General features: G+C 37.8%; 1 protein-coding gene across 1 annotated transcript in view; it reads right to left on the reverse strand.

Moving 5' to 3' along the window:
- The window catches only part of UNC80 (unc-80 homolog, NALCN channel complex subunit), a 227,958-nt gene extending 205,211 nt beyond the window's left edge, over positions 1-22,747 (reverse strand). Inside the window, exons 1-7 of the mRNA XM_036755726.1 lie at positions 22,698-22,747; positions 22,314-22,362; positions 19,063-19,219; positions 16,324-16,625; positions 5,690-5,813; positions 4,854-4,927; positions 1,061-1,200 (exon numbers count right to left, since the gene is read on the reverse strand). Of these exons, the coding sequence (XP_036611621.1) occupies positions 1,061-1,200; positions 4,854-4,927; positions 5,690-5,813; positions 16,324-16,625; positions 19,063-19,219; positions 22,314-22,362; positions 22,698-22,747 (896 nt within the window). The remainder of the gene's footprint in view (positions 1-1,060; positions 1,201-4,853; positions 4,928-5,689; positions 5,814-16,323; positions 16,626-19,062; positions 19,220-22,313; positions 22,363-22,697) is intronic.
- Positions 22,748-26,997: the final 4,250 nt, after the last annotated feature.

A 26,997-nucleotide genomic window follows, 5' to 3' on the forward strand; every position in this document is an offset into this window, starting at 1 on the left:
TCATTGACTATTAGGAGTTCTCTGCCCATTGTTATTTTGAAATATAGCACAAGGAGATTCTCTGAGGTGCAATGGCATGCCTCTGACCTCTCCTATTCAGTCATCATGTTCTAATCTATATTATCATTTGTCTACATGCCCTTTCTCATAAAAGACTGTAAATTATTTGAAAGTAGGACTGTGTCATTTTTCATCTTTGTTTTTCCAACACTAGCAAAGGGCTCTGTACATAGAAGGTAATTAATATCAGTTTAATTAAATTGAACCATAAAATAATACTAATTCCAGAATCTACTAATTCAGACAGGAGCTTGATAAATGTTCACTGAAGAAAATGACTATATTAGCTAAGCAAATTAGTTTCATAAACAAGATCATAGAGAAAATATTTAAATTTTATAAAAGAACAGTCTCAAGCAGTTTAAAAGTACCTATTTGTGTCTAATTGGTATAATAAACTCATTTTTAGTTATTGTACTAGGCAACATTTTTTAAGCCTCATGTGAAGCCTGTTTATTTAACTGAAAATAATAGAACTGTATTTCTTTAAGAATATTCTTCAAGTGGAACTTTTCACTAAATCAGACATTTCTCCCAATTCACCTAAATAAATGAGATTTTATTATATGTAAATATGGAATCTAAGGAGCAGAGTTGTGAAATTTTGAGGGATTTACTCTTTTCAGTCAGCTAATTCACATGTAATTACTGATTTTATTTACTAGGAAAAGAAAAAATATGCAGTACACAATTTTTTGTAAGTTGAGCCAAAAGAAGTATCAAAATATTCAATGTTTGTGATGTATACACACACATACACACTATACATATCCTGTCTATCCATTTATATTTTGGGTGGCATATATATTATTTTACATATAAATATTATATACACATGTTTTTACATATACATACATGTGTATCATGTATATATATACATGCATACATATGTGTACACAGATGCATATATATGCATAGGGGTGTGTATGTATATTTATATATATACAAATATATACATATTTTATATATATATTTAATTTTCAGCATCAAAATTCCTTACCTAGAATGTGCAGGGCCTCTGTCTAGGGATGCTTGTGAGGACACACTTCCATCAAAGGAATTTCCTCGATGGCAGCCAGAAATGGTGGCCCTGGGCGAGATGGAATCTGACTGGAATGATTCACCCACTACCTGCAGACCCTTGGGGGTTGGAGAAACCAACAGAAATTAATTATTTCCATGTTTATCTTCTAGCATTATCTAGTATTTAACATACACGGACTCTTTATATTTGCTAAGTATTTTCTTAGTTGATCATTGCAGTACATGTACAAATTTAGAACATCCAGTTCTTCAGATTACCCATCTGTTGCATATTATAAGACAGGCTGGATATTCAGCAAGTGATTGTGCTTGTCCCAGGGTTTTTTTTTTTCCTTTTTTAAAAATAAGATTTAATTTGATGTTTTTTAAACAAAAATCCTTTTAAAATAAAATCTTGTGGCTATCTCATTTTATACAATTTTTTAAAACAATTAGACAATTTTACACAAATATCCCCTGTGTATTCCTCACCTTCCCCCTCCTAGATAACTTCCTTTATAAGACAAGCTTATTTAAAATAAAGAAGAAAAAGAGGTAGAGAAAAATCAGCAAATCTGATCAATACATTACAAAAAAAATTTTTAAAAACATTCTGGCATAAATGCAATGTCCAAAGGTCTTCTGTTGGAACTTTTCCAAGTATATGCCAAGATGATACAGTACTTGGAAGACAAGAGCAATCCCCAAACAATTAATCAAACAAAGATCAGGTGAATTATATAAAGAAAAGCCATTGAAAATAGATACAGGATGCATTGGAGCAATCCTTACAAAAGCAGGAGCTGCACATTAAATTTGAAAGACAAGGTTCCCTCTGTTGAGTCATTCATCAAAGGTAAGACCCAATCCATCTTTCTGGTTGGATATTTAACCTTTACCATCATGGTTAATCGCACATGCATCAATCTCCTCACAGATAAGGTTATTTCAACAACATAAGAGTTCAATCTCATGGGCTTTGGAGATAAGAGTCACTGACAATAATGATTACTGACTCTAGTTCATTGGTATTCAGAACTGCTTCCTTCAGGATACTTGTGGTATTTTCCTTCGATAGGAGAGCTTTGAATTTTGACCATGACAATCCCTGGGATTTTCCTTTTGAACTTCCTTCAGAAGGAGTGACTACCAGGCTTTTTCCTATCTCCATTTTGCCTTCTTCTAAATGATTAAGATGGTTTTCATTTCTTATTTATTGTAATATAGCATCTAGGTTGTTTTTTAAATTATGGCTTTCACAAAGTCCAATAATTCTTAAGTTATCTCTCTTTAGCCTGTTTTCTAAGTCTGTTGTGTTTGAGATAAGATAGCTTCCATTTTCTTCTATTATTTCTATCTTTGGATTTCATTTTAGTATTTCTTGCTGTTGCACAGAGCCATTCTTTTGTTTGGTCTATTCTAAATTTCAGGGATTCTACTTCTTAGATAAGATTTACCAGTTTCTTTTCTTAGCTATTAATTCCTTTTCTAATTCTTTCTTCCAGAGCTTTTATTTCATGTTTTAAAAAATTCCTTTTCTTCATTTCTTCTAGATATTCTTAGTCCTTGTGGAAAATGCATCTTTACCTCATGGGAGTGTCCTGGTAAATATTTAACCAGCTCTTCACCCAACCCTCCCTACCACCAATTTTCATATAACACGTTTTAACATTTAACTCTGCATTATATTAATCTTTTCTCCATCTCTTTCTTAAGTCTAGACAGTCAACAAAACAATAAATCAAACTGACATATAGCATTTGTCAATTTCTAAGATGCAAACACTCCTACTGAACATTTAACAACCTGCTTTTGCAAACCAGTTTGAGCTGGTTCCAGCACAGCCTTGCTTTTGAGTCTACTTGCAGCTGTTACAGAGTTACTCCATATTTTGGGTGATCTGTATTTTTGTATTGATGGGTATGTTCTTTGATTTATTCATTTCTCCAGCTTTAGTTCCTCAATTGGAGTTTTGTGCCAGGAACTGGCCCTGCCCCCTGCTGTACTCTTGGATGGGTGGTCAGTCCTACTTCATCTTCCTGGGTTGCTTGGGTTCCTGCACAGACCATCACTTCCTGGGTTGCATTTTTCTCCCAGATCTTTGAGGGTCAGAGGTGGATATTCAGGGCCCTCTTTGACATCTTAGGAGAGTGTTAGGGACCTCAGATACCCTGGGTCTGGGCTGTCCTCATCTGAGGACTGTCATGCAATATTGACCAATATCCAATGGCATTATTTGAGATGTCTAAGGTACCCCCACCACACTGTCTCCAGACACAGAGCCTTGTAGGCTACATACATTTATGGGGGACTTGTTTAGTGGTGAACCTCCTTTCTATTGCTTCTTGGATTCTGACTAATTTTTGTACAGTTCAGAGATGGAAGAAATCATCTACTATACTTTATCATTAGTTTTTTTTAAAAAATCATTACTTGATCTTACGTGAACTTCAGGACTTTTCTGGACTCAGAATGTGGGAGTTCAGTGGTCTGACTCCAGTTCAGGTAGCCTTTTCGGCCACAAATCCTCCTTAAATAGCTTTCAAGGCCTTTTACAACTTTGCCCCATTATATCTAATCCAAACATACTATTCACAATTCCCCAAATCATAGCTTCCACCCTACTTAGGCTGTCTTCACTGTCCCTGGATCACTTTTTCCCTCTTGTCTAAAATATTCTTCCATCTCTATTCCATTTACACAAAATCTCCTCACTCTCCAGGGCCCAACCCACTTCTCGTTCCCTCCATGATGCCTCCCTAAATATATATTAATCTCATTTTTTCCTTTTATAAATAGAAATTCAGACAACATCTTAATTTACCTGTTGGCTATAGCTAGTACATACTGGTTAGATCCTGAGTCCCCAAGAAGACTGTAAACTCCTGGGAGATAGATTAGACCACCTTATACTATTTTTCTGTATCCCCTCACAGCATCTAGCACAATGTTAAGTACATAGCAGGTACTTAATTAAAACTGATTGAGTGAGTAGATAAAGAAGATAATGAAGCATTTTAAGAGAACTTCTAGGGATATTCACGGTATTACTTTTATTCTCATCATCATCATTACTTCAATAATTCAAGAAAATATAATGTCCTTAGTGTAAGCGTTCCCTCTGCCAAAGGCTCTGGAATCAGAAAACTTGGGTTCAAATCTTACTTGACATTTACTACCTATATGAATTGAGGCAAATCACTTAAGCTCCTTGACCTCAAGATAATCTCTGAAGTCAAAGGATCAGAGATTTAGAGTCAGAAAGAAACTTAGAGACCATCAAGTCTAAGACCTTCATTTTAAAGATGAAGAAACTGAGGCATAGAGGCTTTAAGTGACAATGGTATTTGAGGCAGGATTCGGACTCAGGTCTTCTAACCATTATACCATGTTTCCTCTCAAAATTTCTGCCAAAATTTGGGAATGAACCAGGGAGCTTTGAATCCTTTTCAGTTCTAGATCTACCAACTTACCAACTCAACCTTCTTCCCCTAGCAAGTGATCTTCATAAGTTTCTATGGATCAAAACTTAATCGCTTACAGATGAAGAGATGATAAGCCTTTCTAAACTTGAGTAGACTAGGCCTTGGATGATGGGAATCTAGGCTGTTTCTAAGCTTGTACTTGAAGCCTTTCTAGCTTGGTTAGGACCTTCCCCATTTGTGTTCTGCTGGTATAGTCTTGGAGGAATCCCGGTCACTTTGATGCTAGGAAGGGGCTTCAGAGAAGGATTCAGTTGAAAATCATCAAAATTTTAATAATAAACCTACCTCTGAATGTCCTGTGCCCTGATTGGGTGACTCACAGGCCTGGCTCTGACTGTTGATTGGAGAACTTCTCTTGGCTATAAGGATGAAAAGAATTCCACAGAAGGGTTGAAGTAGGGACTTAGATAGCACTTATGTAATTTCATTTCAACAGTAAAACAAATGAATATGACATGTTATGTAAAAACATCTCTGAAGAAATAACAAAGATATTTTCACGAACAAATGTTCTGAGGTCATCCAAATGTCCACTTTTAAAACTTATTTTAGAATTTCCATTGTTTGCTACTGTAGAATTTTGTCTTATCAATGATTCAGCAGCTTAGTTTTCTAACAAGAAGAGACTATTAACACTAGAAAGCTCACCCCGCATTTGAGATAAGCTACAGTCATACCATCATCTCAGGGTAAGGGCTAACATGAGTGCCTTGCAAATAATAGCTACTTGTTGGCTTGAATCAAATGGTGAATAATCAGGAAGGGCTTCATTTTACTTGTGAAGAAACACAAAGAGAAATGCTAGCTTACCGGTTATAAAATAAGACAAAACAATGTATGACCACTATTGATCAAAATTTACCATTACTTTCTTCCTGCAAACACATTTGCTAAGCTTTGTATCACTACTAAGTGTGCTTAATAAATATTTTATTGATTGATAGATTCTGCATAAGATTGCAAAAGTCATCTATCAGAAAGAACTGCCTTTTTGAGGGCCTCTTCATTAAGAGAAAATCATCCTAATATCCTCATGCTTACATGAGAAAGAAGCAAAGAAGCAAAGATTCCTCAGAGTATCTTATTTTCACTCTGCCTTATTGGGACTCTAAATTAGTTACCTGTAATGATGTTCCGGATAGGTTTCACCAGAGCTGTAAAGGCAGAGACCTCAGGCTGTCTGTGCTCCCACATTGGCTGCCAAATAACGAGACCGCTGGCCAATCGGAAAGTCAGGTCAGATTCCTGGTGGAGAAGAAAAGCAAGATCCTTTGACCAGATCCTAAGAAGTGGACAAAGGGCTACTCATATCAGGGGTGAATTGACAAAAATGTCATATAGTAAAGAATAAGAACATGGTAGGGCAGCCAGTCTAGCTGAAGCAGAGAAAACTTGTGGGAGAGACAGGAGGCAGTACATGTCAGGAAAGTAAAATATTCATTACCACAACCTAGACCACCACGTCTCCTCAAACCCTGATGGAGATATGGAGATATCCCAGCATCCTGAGACCAAGAGTCTTGGGAATAGCAGTGTTCCCTAAACAATTGTACCTGCTTCCCATCTAGCCTGGCACATAATGGGCACTTAATAAATGTTTATTGTTTAATTGACAAATAATTGTGGGGAGAAGGCCCACTTTCTTCATTACCAGCAGTATGGCCAACTGCAACCAACAGGCAGAAAGGCACAAGACTCCTGGGAGTGGCAGCACTCCCCAGACTACAGCTTCTGTTTCTATTCCAGCCCTCTCAGCTATCGTCTGAGGAAACAACTGTTATGGAAAATGGGGTATTCCAGCCCTCTCAGCTATCACCTGAGGAAACAACTGTTATGGAAAATGGGGTAGGGGAAACAGCCATCCCTGCCATCAACTAACGCAGTCCAGGTGAACCAAAGCAGTAAGACACCCTGAGAGAGAGAAGGGAGGTAGCATTTGTCAGGCAAGTCAACCTACTACTATCACCTTGACCACTATCTTCCCTCAAACCCTGATGGAGACAGTTCAGCGCACTGAGCCCAAGAGCCTTGGGAACAGCAATGCGTCTAGCCCAGTGCCTTCAGTCTTGGTCCTGGGAAGGGACCCTTGGGGAGATGCAGCTGCATAACTGCTCTTACAGGTATTACATGCACAGCTGCTGAAGACCCAAAAAAAGTTCTTGCCACCGAAGTGCTTGGCATAGTCAAATGGCTCAACATCAGAAACTGGCATTTTACCAGGGAACATGCTTTTAGAGAGGCTACATTAATATTTACTTTGCCACTGTACCAAAAGACCAGAAGACTTTCCCATCTGATTTGTAGCTGGAGCACTCTATTTGTGTTTTCTTTCCACTAGAATGCAAACTCTAAGAACAAGGACTGTCTTACTTTTCTGTTCGTATCCCTAGCACTTAGAACAGTGCTTTGCAAACACTAAGCACTTAATAAATGCTTTATTATGTTATCAGAAGACCTAATTCTTCTTATCCCCATCTAGAAACACTACTCCATGGGGGCATGGACCATACTCATTGATTTTAACTCCCCTAGGAGTAGGCACAGTGTTCTTACACAGGGTGTCCCTACAGTCTGGACACATAGGCAAAAATGTATATTTTGAAATGTTTGGAATATTCTTAGCCCCCTTGACTTCTTTTGCTGGGATATGCTAAAGGAGAAGGTGTACTCAATGAAAATCACAGATGCAACACACTTGATTGAACGAATAGAGAGTGAACGTGCTAAAATTGACAGCAATATGGAGTTATTGCATTGAGTTCACATGAATCTTGCAGAGTGCATCAACCTTTGCATCACAAATGATGGAAATCATATTGAAGATGCTATTTGTTAACATTCTGATTAAATAAAATGTTGAAAATTTCATTCATTTCATTTCTTGAAAATATGCATTTTTGCCTATGTATCAAGACTTTAGGAATACCCTGTACATAGAAGGTGCTCAATAAATATTTATGAGGTGATTGAATGTATTGGTGGTAGGTGGAATGCTGCCATTTTGCTGTATCTCATAGGCTAAGTGGGAATTCTAACCTGTTGCCCATGTGTCTTTCACCACCAACAGTACTTGCATCAACAGTATCATACACCCTGAGAGCAGTACAGTCATCTTTCCTGTCCTAGTTGGCTTTCAGTCCATTTTCAGGAAAGCTAAAATAGGAACATGAAATGCTAAATGCTTGTAGAAATTGTTGGGTGAGAGGGAGAAGGGAAAGAAAGCTTTAGAAAAGCTTTATTTTTACTCTCCACCTCCAGATAAAGAGTCGGAGTGAAGATTGAAACATGGACGTGGCTAATTTGGGGATTTGTTTAGCTTGACTACACATATTGGTAATGGGTTTTGGTTTTCTTGCTTTCTGAATGGGAGAGGGGAAGGGAAAATGCCAGGGAGAGAATTCAGAACTAGAAATAAAATGAAAATGAATTTTTAAAAAGTCTATTTTTTTGTTTCCTCATTTTAAGATTTTTTTTTAAAAGAGGGTGACTGATTTATGTGTATAAGCTTTTTAAAAGAAAAAATTCCAAGTGGTAAGTAAGCACACCTCTTAGTTATTTTTTAAGGTTGAGGGGTGGGTAAGTAGTGGGAGGGAGGAGGACATGCTTGCTTTAGAAACATTGTTTACTAAGGATTATTTTGTGTTGGAGACAAGCTGACAGACCAAAAGCTTTTTTTTAAAAAAAATTGGATTTTGTGTCTGGGGAAGTTTTCATTACTCACTGTCAAGACTTTTTGTTTATATTTTTGTTTTTCAAGAAAAAAAGTAGGGAGAGAATTCAGAACTTAAAATTTTAAAAAATAAATGTTAAAAATAAAGAAATAAATTTATTTAATAAGAAAAGAATGTAGAGGTTTTTATTTTATAATCCTGAAAGATAGAGGCAGAAATGTGAAAACTTAATAAGTGACTTCTCTTAAAAAAAAAAAAAACCCAGAGCAAAACTTTAAATCTCTTCTTTAAAGTCTTTCCAACTGATCCTCACCAACTATTATTACTCATACCCCTGCTACCATAGTTTGCCCTCATTCTCTCTCTCCTGGACTACTGCACTAAGTTCTTAATTGGCAACCCCATCCACTGTGTATGTCTCCAATCCATCTTCCACACAGCTCCCAAAACGAGAGTTTGATTTGTCCATGTCCCTTCCCTGCTCAAGAAGTTTTTCTGATTGATTACACATTATTCCCCCTCGCACACTCTATGCTGTAGCCAAACTTGGCTGTTCTATTCCCTGCACACAGCATGCCATCTTTTGTCACTGTGTCATTGCTCAGCTGCCCTTCACACCTAGAATACTTGTCCTTTATATCTCCACTTCTTGGAACCCCTGTCTCCTCTCAAGGCTCAGCTCAAGTACCTCTTCCTTCCAGGGGCCTTTCTGTTCTCTTCATCATCCTCCTCCGATCATTGTGTATTTAGCGTATATCTCACATTTACTCATCTGTGAATGTCATACTCCCCTTTCCCTAACAAAATATTAGCTTTTGTAGAACAAAGATGTTTTCACTTTTATACTTGTATATCTAGAAGTTATAATAGGGTCTAATCAATCCACTTTTACCTAGATTACTGCCAGAGCCTCCTACTTGGTCTTCCTGATTTCAACCTTTCCCATTACGTCTCCACATACCAACCAAATTGATATTACTAAAGCACAGGTCTGACCCTGTTAAATCCTGCTCAGTCACCCCCTGAGCTGTTGATAAGGAACCCTAAGCCATTTTACCTGCTTCAGGGACTATCAATGGGAAAATGAAGCCTGTGGAAAGGTAGTTGTTGTTTTTCTGTCCTTTGTTTTCAAGGAGGACCAATGACAGCACAAGGTGATGTCTTAACTCAGGCATGGACTGGATTTAAAGGGAGTAGAATTTTACAACATTGTCAGCTTCAGTATCTCTTCTAGAGACACTAAAGCCCAGTGGCAAGACAAAAGTCAAGATGACTGATGGTGGCTCAGGATGCAATAGATAGCCTTGGTGTCTTCGACATCTGATCAAACTCTAAGCACTCTACAGCACCTGCTTCAGCCACCTTCATAGCTGTTGGAACAAATTGTTCTCATCCATTCATTCTGCTGGGGGAAATCATCACATGCTTGTCATAGATACCCCCCTAACTCACTGAAAAGTTTGTGGTCCATCAGTTACCCTCAACCTGGTTTAGCCTGTCTGATGAGATGGTTTACTGGTGTGTAGCCACTGTACATGCTATAGCTTCTTGGAGTCACAGTCTTCACAGCTGAGAGTTGGGTGCCAGGTAGATACCAAAGGTGGTTAAGAAGCCCTGAAAAGGGCTCAGCAAGCCGTCACACCAGAGGTGCTAGTCTTATATACCCTAAATGGTCAGGAAGGGTCAGAAAAATATCACAAATCCTTAGGGTATGATTATATTTTGTGCCATCTTGGGCTCGTGTTTTCAGTATTCTTGACATAGGGTCCATTGTTGTAGGTAGCACACCATTTCAATAGGAGATATAGAAAGTACCTTTCCACAGTTTTCAGATGAAGAAATCAAAGTCATAAGAAGAAATGCTATAAATCACTATTGAATAGAGAAATGCAAATTAAAACAACTGTGAGGAAAATGATAAGTGTTGGAGAAGATAAGGGAAAATTAGGACACTAATGCACTGTTGGTGGAGTTGTGAAATGATTCAACTATTCTGGAGAGTAATTTGGAACTATGCACAAAGGGCAATCAAACTGTGCATACCCTTTGATCCAACAATTCCACTACCTGGTCGGTATCCCAAAGAGATCACAAAAAAGGGAAAAGGACCTACATGTTTAAAAATATTTATAGCAGCTCTTTCTGGGGTGGCAAAGAGTTAGAAGTTGAGGTGATGTTTCTCAATTGGGGAATAACTGAATAAGTTGTGGTATATAGTTTTAATGGAATACTATTGTGCTATAATGAATGATGAGCAAAAACATGGAAGGTGGAGCCAAGATGGTGGCTGGAAAGCAGGGACTTGCCTAGGGCTCTCCCTCAGGACCCTCTAAACACTAATAATAAATGGCTCTGAACAAATTCTAGAACTGCAGAACCCACGGAATAGCAGAGGGAAGCAGGACTCCAGTCCAATATAGCCTAGATGGTTGCTGGGTAAGGTCTGTTGCACGGAGCTGGGAGCAGAGTGGAGCAGAGCCCAGTGTGGGCTGTGCCCGGACCAACCAGACCAAGAGCTGGGTGGAACAGGCCCTAAGTGCCCTGAATCAGTGAGCTGTGGCAGTTACCAGACTTCCCAACCCACAAACACCAAAGACAACAGAGAAGGTTAGTGGGAAAAACTGTGGGAGACAGAGCAAAAGGAGTTCATGGTTCAGCCACCGTCCCTGGGGCAGCAGAGAAGGTGCAGCTACAGAACCCCAGCTGCAGTTGCTTCTGGCCCCAGGCCCACCTGGTGGGAGGAGTTAAGTGGCAGATCCAAGCAGGAGTGCAGAGCCTGCTTAGATCTGAGTCCAGTCCAGGTTGGCGATTCTTGGGGGAGGAGGAGCACTGGTGTGGCAGAGCTTGCTGTGTAGAAATAGCTCTGAAAACAACAGTGCAGCCCCTCAATCTTGGGGCAAAGTACTTTCTATTGTACAAAAAATCATACCCAACAAAAAACTCAAGGGTCAAGTAGTTGGCTGGGAACATGGCCAGGTAGCAAAAACAGACTCAGATTCAGACTCAGACTTCAGAATCTTTTTTTTGATAACAAAGAAGACCAAAACATACAGCCAGAAGAAGCCAACAAAGTCAAAGAGCCTACATCAAAAGCCTCTAAGAAAAACATGAATTGGCCTCAGGCCATGGAAGAGCTCAAAAAGGATTTGGAAAAGCAAGTTAGAGAAGTAGAGGAAAAATTGGGAAGAGAAATGAGAGTGAGCTGAGAGAACCACGAAAAACAAGTCAATGACTTGCTAAAGGAGACACAAAAAAATACTGAAGAAAACAACACCTTAAAAAATAGACTAACTCAAATGGCAGAAGAGCTCCAAAAAGCCAATGAGGAGAAGAATGCCTTGAAAGGCAGAATTAAACAAATGAAAAAGGAGGGGCCCAAAAGACCACTGAAGAAAATACTACCTTAAAAATTAGATTGGAGCAAGTGGAAGCTAGTGACTTGATGAGAAATCAAGATATTATAAAACAGAACCAAAGGAATGAAAAAATGGAAGACAATGTGAAATATCTCATTGGAAAAACCACTGACCTGGAAAATAGATCTAGGAGAGATAATTTAAAAATTATTGGACTACCTGAAAGCCATGATCAAAAAAAGAGCCTAGATATCATCTTTCAAGAAATTATCAAGGAGAACTGCCCTGATATTCTACAGCCAGAGGGCAAAATAGAAATTGAAAGAATCTACTAATTGCCTCCTGAAAAAGATCCCAAAAATAAAACTCCTAGGAACACTGCTGCCAAATTCCAGAGCTCCCAGATCAAGGAGAAAATACTGCAAGCAGCCAGAAAGAAACAATATGAGTACTGTGGAAACACAATCAGGATAACACAACATCTAGCAGCTTCTACATTAAGGGATCAAAGGGCTTGGAATACGATATTCCAGAGGTCAATGGAACTAGGATTAAAACCAAGAATCACCTACCCAGCAAAACTGAGCATCACGCTCCCAGGCAAAATATGGACTTTCAATAAAATAGAGGACTTTCAAGCTTTCTCAGTGACAAGACCAGAGCTGAATAGAAAATCTGACTTTCAAACACAAGAATCAAGAGAAACATGAAAAGGTAAACAAGAAAGAGAAATCATGAGGGACTTACTAAAGTTAAACTGTTTTGTTTATATTCCTACATGGAAAGATGATGTGTATAATTCATGAGATCTCAGTATTAGGGTAGCTGAAGGGAATATATATATATATATATATACACATATATATATATATATATATATATATATACACACACATATATATACACACACACACACACACATATATAGATATACACATATACATGCATATAGACAGAGGGCTTAGGGTGAGTTGAATAAGAAGGGATGATATCTAAAAAAGTAAAATCAAATTGATGGATGAGAGAGGAATATATTGAGAGAGGGAGAAAGGGAGATATAGAATGGGGCAAATTATCTCACATAAAAGTGGTAAGAAAAAGCAGTTCTGTTGGAAGGGAAGAGGGGGCAAGTGAGGGGGAATGAGTGAATCTTACTCTCATCAGATTTGACCTGAGGAGGGAAATAACATACACACTCAATTGGGTATCTTACCCCACAGGAAAGAAGGAGGAAGAAGATAAAAAAGGGGGGATGATAGAAGGGAGGGAAGATAGGGGGAGGAGATAATCAAAAGCAAACACTTTCGAAAAGGGACAGGGTCAAGGAAGAAAACTGAATAAAGGGGGATAGGATAGGAAGGAGCAAAATATAGTTAGTCTTTCACAATACAAGTATTGCGGAAGGGTTTTACATAATGATACACATGTGGCCTATGTTGAATTGCTTACCTTCTTAGGGATGGTGAGTGGGGAGGGAAGATGGGAGAGAATTTGAAACTGAAAGTTTTAAAAGCAGATGTTAAAAAAAAGTTTTTGCATGCAACTAGGAAATAATATTTACAGGTAATGTGGCATAGAAATCTATCTTGCCCTACAAGAAAGTAAGGGAAAAGGGGATGGTTGGGGGGGGAGTGGAGTGACAGAAGGGAGGGCTGACTGGGGAATGGGGCAATCAGAATATACGCCATCTTGGAGTGGAGGGGAGGTAGAAATGGGGAGAAAATTTGTAATTCAAACTTGTGAAAATCAATGCTGAAAACTAAAAATATTAAATAAGTAAATAAAAAATATTTAAAAAAAGAAAGAAATGATGAGCATGTGGATTTCAGAAAAACCTGGACAGATTTGCATGAACTGATGCAAAGTGAAGGGAGCAGAATCAGGAGAACATTGTATACAGTAACAGCAACATTGTGTGATGATCAACTATGAATGACTTAGCTCTTCTCAGAAATACAATAATTTAATACAATTCCAAAGGACTCATGATGAAAAATGCTATCCACTTCCAGAGAAAGAACTGATGGAATCTGAATGCAGATGAAAGCATATTATTTTTACTTTCTTTCTTTTTCTTTGTGGTTCTTTTCTCTTGGCCTATTTCTTCTTTCACAACATGATTAATACGGAAATGTTCTACATGATTGAACAAATATAATCAATAACCAGATATAACCAGATATAATCAAGTTGCTTATTATCTTAGGGAGGGGGTGATGAGGGAGGGAGGGAGATCATTTGGAACTCAAAAAATTTTTAAAATGAAGGCTAAAAATTGTCTTTACATATAATTGGGAAAAATACTATTAAAATTTTTTAAATGATGTTAAAAATGCCTTCTCCCCAGATTGGGCTGGAGTGGGTAGGGCAAAAATGAACCCTCCTGATCCTGGGCCTAGGGATGTTAGAAACCTTTAATGCCCCGAATTAGCTTCAGGGATGAAAGAAGATCACAATTATACTACTTTAAGGTTCACAAAGATCTTTAAAGATAGTAACTTGTTCAATCTGATCTTCACAGCTACCATCCTCTAAAGAAGGTCTTATTATTATTCCCATTTTATAGGGATAAAAAACCCAAGGCATGAGGAAGTTAAAGATTTGCCTAAGGTTACTTAACTATTAAGTATCTCTGGAGAATTTGAACTCAAGTCTTCCTAATTCCAAGGTTTATCAACCACATAACAAAACTTGACTTTTGTGCGTGAGGAATTTTTACCTGAGAGAGAGGAAAGGCTGGGGTTGCTTTTCAGCAGTGTTCAGTCCCATGGGGAGAGAGTGGCACAAAGCAATGAGAGCAATCCCTTTGGGTGAAAACACACATAAAGGCAAAAGATCTGTGGATGGGTCTTATGTAATAAAGACTTAAGCAGACACAGAACAAGAGATTTAAATGGAGAAAACAAATGTTTTGACTGTTTTCTGCTAATCACAATGGAGGCCTTCGTTTTTATCACCCTCAGAGTTTCTGACATTCCCTTCCTTACCTCCAAGTTTGAGTAGTTCTATGGGACACCATCAATTGTTCTAATTGCAAAAGGCTTTTCTCCATGAAGCCTCACCTACAACTCTGTTTTCTTTTGAGGGCTGTCAATCCTGCTCCCCAAAATCAGGTATTTGATTTGCATCTACACACAATTATGTCTGTTAGCATCTGAAGTTGTCTCTAACAACAGATAGAGCACCCTTGGTTTACAGTGTGAATTATCCAGGGTCATACAGCTGGGATGTGTCAGAAGTAGGACTTGAACCAAAGTCTCTCTTAATCTGAGGCCAACACCTTCCTTGCCATGATATCTTTTATGCTCTTCTCTTAAGATGATAAAATGTATACCCCCCTTACTTATCATTAGGGGGCAGTTAGGTGGTATAGTGGATAGAGCGCTGGTCTTGGAGTCAGGAGGACCTGAGTTCAAATCTGACTTCAGATACTTACTAGCCATGCGACCCTGTCAAGCCACTTAATCTTGTTTACTACGGTTTCCTCATCTATAAAGTGAACTCAAGAAGGAAATGGCAAATCACTCCAAGATCTTTGCCAAGAAAACTCCCAAAGAGGTCACAAAGAGTTGGCTATGACTGAAAAATGACTCAATAACTACAACTTTATCATTGATACTCCCAATAGTCATTTTAATTATATTATCAATTAATTTGAAGGACAGGTGTGACTACATATTTATTTTTCTTTTATTATTATATTATTATTATTATTATTCTTTGGGGGTCATTATTAGGCTCAGTTTTTGTGGGGTATTTCTTTTCTTTTAGTTTTTTTGTTTTTAGCATAACTATAGCTTTGACACAACCCCTTTGGCTTACATTATCCAGGTAATTGAGGACTCTCAAGTAGATAGGTTAGATTAAAACTAGCTTGAGAGACGGCTTCTTATTCATTCTCTCACTCAAAATAACAGAATATTAGTGCTTGAAGTGCCCTTTGATCCTACAATGCTACATTGGGAAGGGGCCTTAGAACATATAATGTTAGAATATAGGACACACAAGGGGTAGCTAGGTGGCACAGTGAGTAGAGCACAGGCCCTGGAGTCAGGAGCACCTGATTTCAAATTCAGCCTCAGACACTTGACACATGTACTAGCTGTGTGACCTTGGGCAAGTCACTTAACCCCAATTGCCCTGCCAAAAAAAACTATAGATATAGATATAGATAGATAGATATAGGACACACACTGATGGAGCTATGGAGATATAAAGATCATTGTGAGTATAGACTTCTCATTTGGTAGAAAAATTTCCAAGTCCTCCTGTCCCCTAATACCTCCAAAGTGAGCTTATTAAGGAGTTGGTTTCTACCACTAGCAATCTAGTCCTCTAGGCTAAATCTCTCTCTCTCTCTCTCTCTCTCTCTCTCTCTCTCTCTCTCTCTCTCTCTCCTATTTACAGAATCACACAGACTTTGAGTTGGAGGGGACACAAGCAGCCGTCTAGTCCAACAAATTAAATGAAAGCAATCATGTCGATTACTCCTGACATCCAAACTCTGCTCTATAACTATGGGGGAACTGATCACCTTGAGATAGCCCATTCCATTTTTCCCTGGTTCTAACAGTTTATAACTTTTTTTCAACAATCAAATAGCACTTGAATTTAAAAGACATTTTCTGCCTATGCTTTGATCTGCAAAATGATTGTACCAGGACTTGGTCTTACTGAGGTGGAAAGGTGAGTTAAAGTGACTTTTCCTCTCTCTAGACATCTCCTTACCTTGATCCGGTGAACCAGAGGAGCAAATAGGAATACGAAGAGTTCTACAGTGGCCATGGAGTTCTGGAAGAATTTCCTACGACTGTTCTCTTCTTCTTCATGGGAGCTGCTTCTCCGTGGGTGCATTGGAGATCCCTGGTTTTCAACTTGATGGATGAACGCACTGCTGCCACCACCCCAGCTGGAGCCTCTGTCACCTCCCCCAAAACGATCATTGTTGCAATCCTGGGGGGCCTCAAGTAGCATCCAGTGCAGGGTGTGAAGTAGCTTAGTTTCTGCAACACCTAGTTTATCCTGGTGACCTGAATCAAAAATATTTGCCAGTGACATCTTTTGAGCAAGATTAGAGTGTACTAAGCAATCAGTTCCAAATGTAGGGGCTGTGAGACTTTTGCTGCTAGTTTACTAGGTGATAAGGGATGCACTCCATGGTATAGCTTCCCCTCCTTTCTATGGGTAGTAATAATAGAAGTTAAGTGGATGCAATGTAACAACTTGTTAAGGGTTTATTGGTTTTAAAGGCATAAAAGCTACCAAAAGCTATGGTGAACGATAATACTATAAAGCAGTGGTTCTTAGCCCAAGGTCCGTGAACCTGTTTTGTTTTTTAAAACATATGTTGATAAGTATATTTCAATATAATTCATCTCCTTTGTAAACACATGTATTTTATTTTATGCATTTAAAAACATTATTCTGAGGAGAGATCCATATGGGATGCCAAAGGGGTCCATGACACAAAAAGGTTAAAAATCCCTACCTTAAAAGGTTTTCTTTTGCTTTTTTTTTAAAATTCATGTAGGTAATAGAAACATATTACAAACCTTTTTAGTAAAATTGAAAATGTTAATAATGTTTTTCTCTAAAGTCCTTTCAAAATCCTTGGAAAAGCCCCTTTGAAAATAAGGCTTTTCTTAGGGAAATGGATTAAGGATGGTAACAAACTTTTTAACAAAAAATAGCTCTAGTCTGGTTTATGTTATTTCCTCCCCCACCCCTGAAACAATCTGGATGCATGACTCATCTAAGTTCAGTCTCCTTTACTGGTCTGCCAGAAATAATTAGTGAGCTAACTAACACTCACACATCTCCATAGGGAAAGAATTAAGATTTTAATGTAAGAGAGGAAGTCCCTTTGTGTAACCCCAGGGGTGAGGGAGATGGTCTAGGAGGAATGGGGTAGTGGTTTGGTTACTGCCTAATTCTATAATGTTAGCTCGTATTGCATTTTAACATATCTTTTCTTTCTTTAGGGTTTCTATAAATGTTTTCTGAAATCTTTTTAAGGCAGAGAGTCATCTTAAAGGATTGGAGTGTGGTGGGAGAGAAGGATGTTAGTTTGGACATTCTCTCTCTCTCTCAATGGCTTGGAAATAGATTAATGTCAATGAAATAAAATTGTTTCTGACATATTTTGAGCCTAAATTGTAGGGTACAGTATTACAGTATTTGTATTAATATATTTTCTTTCAGAAGATATAAAAAAGGGCCTCAATATTTAAACAACTACTATGGTAAAATCTTCTGTAACATGAATAGTCACTCCATAATTTATCCGAATTAACCTTTCAACTTCAGATATGAAATCTGCTCAAAGTGGGTAATAATTGTAATCTCTTTTTCAAAATTCCTTCAAGTATAAGGTAAACTATGGTGCTATGCCATTAAAATACAATTTCATTTTTAATTATCTACAAGAATCAAATAGACATTGAACTTTGGAGGTATCTTTTTCCATTTTACTTTAGTGAATTTTCAAAGGTAATTAAATATTTCCTAGATGTCAGCTAATTAGAGGTCAGTTTAAAATTATTAGATTTCAGTTCTGAGTGTTTCTCCATGTGGCAGTAGAACTAGTTCAGTTCAAAGATTTGCTGGTTCTGGGAACTGTCACTTGGGCAGCAAAGAGTACTACCAGATTCCCCCACCAGGTGATTTATATTGGTGGCCATTAAATATGAAATCTTTCAGTGTTGCTACCTCTTGGGAATACAAATACACTGATGATTACCTGAAGGAATGCATAGAAAGGCATATATCAAGTATATTCTGCTGAGAAATTCCTTTTGCAAGTGTGCCTATTAATAAATTAATAGGGATAACAATATGTGGTTCCATGGATTGCCCTATGAAACCCATGTGGTTATTTTCATTAATAAATTCAAGTAGAAAAAATATAGATTACAAACTAAAAACAAATACAATAAATGAACTTTTTTATATAAAAAAGGTATAGTCAACATTGATTATAGTTCATTTTAAGGAAAAGTAAAAAGAAACAGAGAAGCAGTACAGCATTGTGGATAATGTGCTGGACTTATAGTCAAGATGACTTGAGCTAAAACTGCACATCATGGGCAAATAAATTACATAACCTCAAGCTACTCTCAAGATTTTAAGATAGAGATTATTTATAAAACAGGTTGGTAGAAAGAGTTCCTGTTGGATCCAAATCACTGATCTAACAATATAACGGTTATCCAAAGTGATATAAATATTGTGTTAATAGCAGGGATTTTAGCAAATGGACTTCTAAATCCACAGTCACTGAGGAATGGACTAAATCCAAAGGCAAGAGTACTGTGCTGGTTATAAGAACAAAAATAAGGAGCTGCAGTTGTTACAGAATGAGTTGTCATTAGTTTTCTGGAAACCACCCTGGGAACACTTTGGTTTAGCCTGATTCTCATAGGTAGGTAATACTGGTATGGCCTAAATAGCGCATGGTGGAGTACCAACCCAGTTTATTCCTGTTGGAGAGCAGTGTTGCAGTGCAGTGCAGAACATGAGGCAGAGCAGCCTGGACCAACTCCCAGCGGGAAATGCTCTGGATGGCTTCAGAAAGGGCTGGAGAGAGGCCATGAAGCTTGTTTTCTACCAGAACTCGTTCAAAGGACTAAAAGATGGGGAAAAGCACGTAAATGATTGGACTAGACTATCTTAATACACAATGGAGAATAGAGTCTAAGATGCCTTCTACTAATGTATTTTATTTAAGAATGTTTTAATTTAATGTTTTATTTTCCCTTGAAGTACAAGTAAAAACAATTTTTAATATTCATTAATTTTTTTGAGTTTCAAATTCTCTCTTTCCCTCCCTCTTCTCCCCACCCCACCCTGCAGGTTCTCCTGCAATTTGATATTGGTTATACATGTGCAGTCATGGAAAACATTTCCTCTACAGGTATTTTTAAAAGATAAAAATAATAACTTACATTTGCATAACAATTCACAGTCTACAAAGCACATTAAATACATTATTGTGCTTCATATTCATAGTAACCTTATGATATAGGCAGGGCAATTATTGTTTTCTGGATTTATAGCTTCCTAACCTGAGGTTCAGAGGAAAGTTCTGTGTACAGTAGGGAGTGCATTAGATTTGGATTCAGAGTACCTGGATTTGAATTTTACTTAGCATAGATCTGTAACCCTGAGTAAGCCATTAAAATGCTCTAAGCCTCAGTTTCCTCATCTGTCAAATAAGAAGATTGGACTGTACAGTCTCTAAGGTTCCTTTGAGCTCTAACTCCAATGATCATATAGGATTTTAGCTTTAGAGCTGGAAATGGACTCAGAGACCATCTAGTCCAATGCCTTCATCTTACAGATGACTTTCTAAAGGTCATATAGTTAGTGTAATAGATGAAATTTAAACCACAGGTCTTTCAACCCCAAATTTTCTGGCTCTTTTCTACTATATCATGCTATCTATGATGAAAATTCCAAGGTCAAAATTTTTTCAATGTTGTCATCTTAGTGATTACTATATCTCTGTACGTCTGCATTCAAGTCAAAACTAATCTACTATAATTTGTAAGTTTCCAAGTCTGTTTCCGTAGTTTGAATGAACTTCATTTTATGTGTAGATGTTCATTTCTATACAATTGGGAAAAGAAGCTAGTTTGATCTTTTTCCTTTAAGTAACTTAAATGAGATAAGCTCATTCAAACATTTTTGAGTGATCCATGGGGAGTGTTTGAAGGTTGCAAAAGGAACCAAATGTTGTAAGATTCCTCATGGTCAAAATTGGCATCAATGAATGCTGACTGCTTTGGTGAAGCTTTGATTTTGAACATGATTTCTCCTTACTGAATCTAATCCTGGAATCATCTGAACTGACTCTCAAGTATCTCTACAGTCAGAACTGGTATTTGCTCCTTATGTAGGACACTCTGCCCCAAAATCTAAGCTGCTTTTGTCTTGATGGTTTCAGTTATTCTATGTTCTGTTCTGGAATGTCAACAGGGCAGCTTTCGTAAGCATTACAGAATGAGAATATATTATTTAACTCTTTCTGCTCCTTTCTGATTTCTGTGTAATGCTACAAGATATGTATATAGGATTAGGTTGGGATTGGGGGTGGGGAGAATTGGGATCAAAAATAAAAGACCAAATTAGTAGCTAATGCCCTACAAAGAACCAATTCACTGATTCAGTTCACAAGAGTACAAAGGATTTTCTTAAAAATAAAAAGACCTTGTAATCAAAGCTATTCTGTGATTCTGTGGTTCTGTTGTAGAAAAAAAAAAGAGAGAGAACAGAGTTGTGGCCTTTTGTTTTCTCTTAACAAGCTAAATAAAGGCCTTTAGATATTGCTTGTGTTGTAGGTCCAAATACTTTTAAATTCTTCAGCCTCTAAGCATCTGAAGCACTAATTAACTAAAGGATAAATGGTTTAGGAATTTAAAAGTATAAAAGATTTAAAAGGCTGAACACACCTAAAATAATCTTTGAGACTACTTCCTACAACAAAAGTTTAGCATTTAAAATGGCCTGTTAACAAATTCTGGATAATCAAGTCTTTTTTATTTTAAAGAATATTCAGCTAATGTGTTTTTTATGTTTTGTTTCCAGTCTGAGAATTTTTTTTCCACATATACACACATTCCATATATACATCCCCTCCATACACAAACCCCACCTCAGTTTGTGTATTTTACATTTATGCATCCATTTATTTTATGTAAAGACATTTGTCAAATAGGTATGACTAATTGTAGATGGATGGGCCCAGTTAAAGTATAAAGAGTTATTTAGGGCCATTCAAATGGAGATGAAGAATCAATGAACTTGTAAGAGAATTTATAGTAATTAAAATGTCAAATTACTTCTGACTTGAGCTAAGCAGATTCATAAATCAATGAACCTATGAAATAGCAGTGTGTCTTTAAGAACTTTGTTTTGATAATTTTGAAAAAAATGCAGATGAAATTCCAAATTGTTTACCCTAAGCAAAAGCTAATGGCTATAACAGATTTAAGTTACTTTTGATGTTTGTTGATTGAGCTAGGGCCCATTGTGTCATTTAGGTTTGGTGTGCCTATCTTCAAATAGACAAATTTTCATATATGTACTATGACAACAGATATGTAAAGATCTCAACTTGGCATCCCTATTTATAGCTATCCTGGTTTTATGTGAACTCCATGACCATTCTGCTCAGTGATCAGTGTTCCTCATTTTTTTTTTCAGTCTGTAAAGTGGGATGAATAACGCCTGACTAATTTTTTATTATGAGGAGTTTGGGAGGACAAATGTGATTATGGAAATGAAGCATTATCAATTCCCTGGAAAATATGCACTCTCCCATATATAAAAGAGCTACACAGTAGTATAACTGTTTGTTGGAGGATATACTGACATCATCTGCTAGTAGTCAAATAAGTTCACCAACTTAGTTTACATAAGTTATCATGTTGTAGAATTTATTGGACCAAGTAGGCTAGATAAAAACTTCTGACAACAACCTGAAGACTACCTTTTAATTATTAACATTCTTTTCTGATGCTTTGTATTTTTATATTTTCAACTTGTCACATAAATTTGATGATTCATATATAAAAACCCACAAGTTCATATTATTTTGCTTCGAGTATTTCATATATGTACCTCATATACAACTACTGCTGAAATTAATCATATGTTTTTCTTCTATTTATCACAGTGACTATGATGGATTTGCCAGTTAAAAAGTGAAAATCACATACCACACAGGAGGCTTCATATTGCTTTCCCAGTTTGGGCCTCAAAAAGGCACTGAAAAATTAACAAATTTTTAAAAATTGAAGCAATAACAAGCAAAGCAAAATATTAAATGTATTTATATATAATCATTAAATATCCTTTTTACTTTCACAGCTAACAATGTTAAAAGCATAGGATCATAAAACTCAAATGTCATGTTTAAGAACAGTAATGAACAAGCATTTAGTATCAGCTACAGTCATTGTTTTTATAGAGTAATTCTATATTCAAGGGTCTTGTGTTCAGTGTTAACCTAAAGGTAAGAGTGAGATTTATATCAGAAATGGTTATCTACTTGATGTACTTCAAATTTGCCACCAATATTGTTGAAAACTGAAAATGATTACACCTTCTTAGACTTAGAGTTGAACTGAAAGTCACAATTTTCAGAATCCATTTTTACGTCTGGCAGATATATATTTTAGAGGTTGCTTATTGGGAAAGGGTTTGGGCCTTTCCAAGAAAAAAAAAGCCAATCTTTGGCTGAAAAGCTTTCTCAAGGGCTTTAACCAGGAAGATGACAATCATGTCTAAGTAAAAGCAAAAATGGTAACAAGTGGTCATAACGGGCACTCTCTCAATATGTGAAACTGGACAAACAACAGGTCACTGGTCTAAAATTACAGCAGGAGGCGGAGGAAAAATCAGTACGTATAAGCACGTTTATCTTCCTTGTTCCTTCTCCCCCTCTTCCCTTTCCAGTGATCTTCCTCTATCTCCAAATAATATATATGTGTGTATATATGTATGTTTATGTATACACACACATATATAATGCATATATCCATATCCATATATTTGATAGCTTCCTGCCTGTATGTCATCAAACTTCATTAAAACAAAACAAAAAAAGGATTCCAAAGGTTTGCTTTTTTCCTTCCCAGAGGGGAAGTTGCACGCAGTGGTGCTGCAGCAACAGCAGCAGAGCATCCGGCCCCATCCAGAGCATCTCCAGTGGCCTAGGGAACCGGGGATGGGGGGAGGGGGGAGCGGGGAGGAAGTATTCCTAGGACCGCGCAGTGCAGCGTGTTTCTTTGCCCCTCACCTGGTTTGCCTCCATAGAAAGGTCTGGATGGGGAGGGGTATGCCTCGGCCGCTGTCCTGCTCCTGGCCCTCGGAGCTTTTCCTCTTCACCATGATGGTGGCTCCTGTGAGCCCTATTGAGGGGCCCAGCACTGCCTCCTCTGTAGCCGCCGCCGCCTCCTCTTCCTCCTCCTCCCTTTGCTCCCCCCAACTCTCATCCCCTCCTTCCCCGAGGCAGTGCCGGCTCTCTCCGCCCAGATCTCCCGTCCCTCTCCCCTTCCCCCGCCCCCCTTCGCCGGTGTAAAATGGCTGCGGGAGGAGGGGAGGATTGGAGGAACAGCGAAGGGAGGAGGGGGGAGGAAGAAGATGTCCGCCTCGCCCCCTACTCTCCCTTCCTTTGCTTTCAGCACCTCCCACTGTGGACAGCGACCCGCGTAGGGCAGTTCAGTTTAGGGCTATGGGAAGGCAGCAAGCAGCAACCGGGTAAAACTGTATGTAGGTAGTTTCCACTCTCAGCATCTCCCTCCTGTCCCGCTGCGTCTTTTCCTTTAGCCTAATTTAGCCTCTTCAGTCCGCAGTAAAACTGTTTCTTTCCTACTAGCTATACTTCAGGAGTGTCCACTGTTTCCTGACCTCCTGACAGCAGTGACTGGAGGACAGCACCGTTTGGGAAGGAGGAGCATTTGGGAGCTGCAAAGCTGTCATTGACACTAACATCACTCACACCTCTAGCAAGGAGATCAGGTGCACCCCTTGAGTCTCCACCTCCACCCCAAAACACACACACACACACACACACACACACACACACACACATACACACTCCCTGTCCCCGAAGCTCAGCAGGAAGGGTGCATGGAAAGGAAAAAAGTGAAAACCAGGAAGAGCTGCAAGCTTGGCAGGTCAGAGAAAACTGTAAATTACTATGATGTGAGAATTTCAAATGTCAGCAGGAAACTGACATTGTTTGTACTGTTTCCTTCTGAGAAAGACAAAACCCAAAGAAACCAAGATGAACCAGTTGTGGGTGAAAGTTAATTGGTGTGAGGAAGAGCACACATAATTATCTTGTGCAGCCATTTATTTTTTACTGTGGTCCATTGGATACATTTAAGTGACATTTTTTTGCTCTTTCCCGGGCCACTCTTTCTTTCTTGGGCTTCCAGAGTCAAAATGATGGAATATGAAGGTTTCAGAATTATACAAATTTTAGGAATATTGACAACTGTAAAACCAAAGGTGGAAAGAAGCAAAAATATGGGTAGAAAGCAGCATCAAAAGGCTCATTGACCTAGAAATAAAACATTAGAAATTGGGGGGAGGGGCAAGGCATCATGTAATCTTCACTCATATAAGCATTTGCATAGAGGCAAAATTACAGGTCCTGCGATGAATGAAGTGAATAAACACCAAGAGAACCAAACATATAGTGCTTGTTGTGGAGAGATCTGCAATATATGGATATTTTCAGTCACATGGATGTTTTCTCCATTTACTATTCATAGTGATAATTTTTTTTTAAATGCTTTTTGGTTTTTTCACATCTTGATAACTTTACCTACTGTATCTTCTTCCCTTCCAAGGAAGCCATCCCACATAATAAAGAGTACTTTTTAAAAAGAAAAAGAAGAGAAAATCAGCAAAAATTATTGTTACATTGAAAAAGTCTGAAAATATGTGCAATGTAAAACACTTATGGACTTCCTATCTCTACAAAGGGGGGGTGTGGGAGATATTATTCTTTATAATTTGTCAACATTTGCTTTTGATTTTCTTTGCAATTACATAGTGCCAACTTTTTAATAATAATACAAATCAATGAGAATATACCAAATTGAAAGTAAGTTATTAATTTAGATTCTATAAAATGAGTGAAAGAAGGACCAGAACAAAACAAATCCCAATTAATAAAATAGTGAGTTTTGGAAACCTTGTAAATAAAAAACAAAACAGGAATGAGAAAGCATAGAATCATAGATAAATGGTGTATCTTTTTAGAAATGTAGGATAAGATGGTAATAAGAAACACATATAAGTAGCAATGAGGAGAGTAATCATAAGAGTTTTTGTTTTTTATCCTTCATTCTCGAAGAGGACCAATGTCATCACAAAGTTGAACTCTTGCAAGTGAATTGGATTTAAGTAAGGCAGAGGTGCAGTGAATGCCCTTGGCCTTTCTAAATTAAGGTCTTTTCCAGGCCTCAGTTTCTCTGAGGCAACACCCACTCAATGACTAAGGGATAGGTAAAAACTAAGACAGATAAAGAATGCCATCAATGACTGTTCAAAACAGAAGGGCTACCTTGGCAATCAAGTCTCTCACGTGGACAATATGAACCAGCTTTGTTGTTTTTGCATTTATCAAGCACTCAGTGGTACAGGAACTGTTCAAGGTGCTCTTTCCAAAATGTTAATGAAGGCTTGAATAGAGGCAATGCAGGTGTCCCAATAAAATCTGTGATAAAGAAAACTGAGGCACAAAGTTCCAAGCATGTTCGATTTATTGGCAAGGCTAGCAATTACCAATGAAAGGGATCCAATGCTTTTTAGAAGCCAAGGCTGCATCGGAAGGTCAGAACAGCTTTTTTATACAGGTGAAAGGATAACAGTACCAAGAAATAGTCCCATGATTAAGATAATTCTTAATTATCTTAATCTTAATTAGTCTTAATTATCTTAATTAGTCTGCCACAGAGATGGAGGGTGAGCTATGCTTGGCTTGACTTAGAGGGGGGATTTTCATAACCTTTCCATAAATACCTTCTGGAAAATCTTTTGGTGGGCAAATATCCTGTGACCAAGTTGACTCATCTCTCCCCCAAGGCCAGCAAATTCACAAATATGAGTTACAGGCTTAAGGAAATTCAAAGTCACATAATGAGGGGGTCAACCAATAGCTAGTGGATTGCTTATTAATATATAATAATTTGACTAAACCTTTTAAAAATAATATAAATAAAAGGGGACATCAAGTTTTCAATTTCTCACAGTGTAGTAAAAAGAACACTAGATTTGGAAACAGAGCTTTCCTACTCATTACTAGTGTTGATCTAGACCAAAATACTTAAAGTTTGAGGCCTTGGTTTCTTCATCTGTAAAATTAGGAAGAGATACTAGATGATTTCTAAAGTTCTTTCCAGATTGATTTCCTACAAAGTTATCTGGATGAGAAAAGAGGCTGCCATAAAATGCCAAAATTCTGCTTTAGTAAAAATCTTGGTGGAGAGGTAGAACTATAAACATTTATTCTTTTTTTCTTTTTTAGATAGATAAAAGGTAGATTAAAGCATTCATTTAGTGCTTAGTATGTGCCCTGCACATACTGTGCTAAGCAGTGAGAGTACAAATATATACAGAAAGACCAACCCTGCAATCAAAGAACCTACTTTCTAATGGGAGAAAAAAAGGACTGGAAAGTGGGGACAGAGGTGGGGAGAGGTACCCACTGGGGCAATGTGAAGTCCTCAAGAACAGAACTGAGAGAAGTCTGAACATGCCTGGCTTGACCACTTCCTCAAATGAAAGTTCTGGGAGGGAACTTGCCAGCTGATGGAGGAGGAAGTCACTTCTTCCAGGGTGAGAAAGTGAAGTCTGGAGAGAATCCAAGAGAGGAATGAACTTACC

This window comes from Trichosurus vulpecula, chromosome 4 (assembly GCF_011100635.1).
Source record: "Trichosurus vulpecula isolate mTriVul1 chromosome 4, mTriVul1.pri, whole genome shotgun sequence".
NCBI classification, from domain to species: Eukaryota; Metazoa; Chordata; class Mammalia; order Diprotodontia; family Phalangeridae; genus Trichosurus; species Trichosurus vulpecula.